At 57.6% G+C, this 1,343-nt stretch overlaps 1 protein-coding gene across 1 annotated transcript in view; it reads left to right on the top strand.

Annotated features, from left to right (window-relative positions):
* CLIP3 (CAP-Gly domain containing linker protein 3) overlaps positions 1 to 1,343 on the top strand; it is a 15,521-nt gene that overhangs the window by 5,448 nt on the left and 8,730 nt on the right. Inside the window, exons 2-4 of the mRNA XM_021706776.1 lie at positions 798 to 937; positions 1,019 to 1,112; positions 1,318 to 1,343. The exon at positions 1,318 to 1,343 is cut by the window's right edge and continues 121 nt beyond it. Coding sequence (XP_021562451.1) covers positions 798 to 937; positions 1,019 to 1,112; positions 1,318 to 1,343 — 260 coding nt within the window. The remainder of the gene's footprint in view (positions 1 to 797; positions 938 to 1,018; positions 1,113 to 1,317) is intronic.

Genomic DNA, 1,343 nt, shown 5'->3' with positions numbered 1-1,343 from the left:
TGTCACCCAGACTGGAGGGCAGTGGCATGCTCACGGCCACTGCAGCCTCGACCTGCTGGGCTCAGGTGATCCTTCCACTGTAGCCTTCCAGGTAGCTGGGACTACAGACACGCGCCACCACACCCAGCTAATTTTTTGATTTACTATAGAGATGAGGTCTCGCCAAGTTGCCCAGACTGGTCTTGAGTCCGTGGGCTCAGGCAGTCCTCTCATCTTAGCCTCCCAAAATGCTGGGATTATAGGCATGAGCCACCGCACCTGGCCGGCATCCAGATTTTTATGAGGTTTATGGGAAACCTCTTGAGTTTGAAACCTGGTGCTGGCCACCCAGAAAATTCCTGTGGGTTGACTGTGGCCCCTGTGCCACCAGTTTGAGAACCTGCATTAGAGGCTCTTTTTTTTGTTTGTTTGTTTGTTTTTTTTGAGTTGGAGTCTCACTCTGCCGCCCAGACTGGAGTGCAGTGGCCGCTCCCGGACACCGCAGCCTCGACCTGCTGGGCTCCCAGCAATCCTTCCGCCTCAGCCCTCCAAGTAGCTGGAACTACAGGCACATGCTACCACGCCCGGCTAATTTTTGATTTATTGTAGAGATGAGGTCTCGCCAAGTTGCTCAGGCAGGTCTCGAACCCGCGGGCTCAGGCAATCCACTCACCTCAGCCTCCCAAGGCGCGGAATTACAGGCTGAGCCACTGAGCCCCGCCAGAGGCTCTTAAGGCAAAGACCGAGAGCCTTCCTGCCTCAGGATGGAAGGAGGGGATCAGTTTGCCTAAGGTGACCTTGACCTCTTGCCACCCCAGCCTTCACCTTCTTCGACCCCAATGACCCGGCGTGCCAGGAGATTCTGTTTGACCCGCAGACCACCATCCCAGAGCTGTTTGCCATTGTGCGCCAGTGGGTGCCCCAAGTCCAGCACAAGATAGATGTCATCGGCAATGAAGTAAGGACACCGGGAAGGCCAGGGAGGGAGGGAGAGTGGTCCTCCACAAGTTTGGGTAACCCTCCTTATCTCCTGTTACAGATTCTGCGTCGAGGCTGCCATGTGAATGATCGTGACGGGCTGACTGACATGACACTGCTCCATTATGCATGCAAGGCTGGGGCCCACGGAGTCGGTAAGGACCCTGACCCCCAGGCCCTCGGCCCCAAAGTCTAGCCCCCCACAGCTGACACCCTCAAAGCCACCCAGAACTCAGGCCCCATCTGGAACCTGCAGCCCAACCTCCCAAAGTACATTCGGCTCCTAAGGCCAGGGCTCTCCCCATGCACTGGGCCCATGCTCTGGAGTGCATGTTCCCAGCTGACAGAGCTGTCGCGCAGGGGACCCCGCGGCGGCCGTGCGCCTC

This window comes from Carlito syrichta, unplaced genomic scaffold (assembly GCF_000164805.1).
Source record: "Carlito syrichta isolate Samal-C Ts95f unplaced genomic scaffold, Tarsius_syrichta-2.0.1 Scaffold315987, whole genome shotgun sequence".
Taxonomy (NCBI): domain Eukaryota; kingdom Metazoa; phylum Chordata; class Mammalia; order Primates; family Tarsiidae; genus Carlito; species Carlito syrichta.
This window is presented reverse-complemented; position numbering and strand designations above follow the sequence as displayed.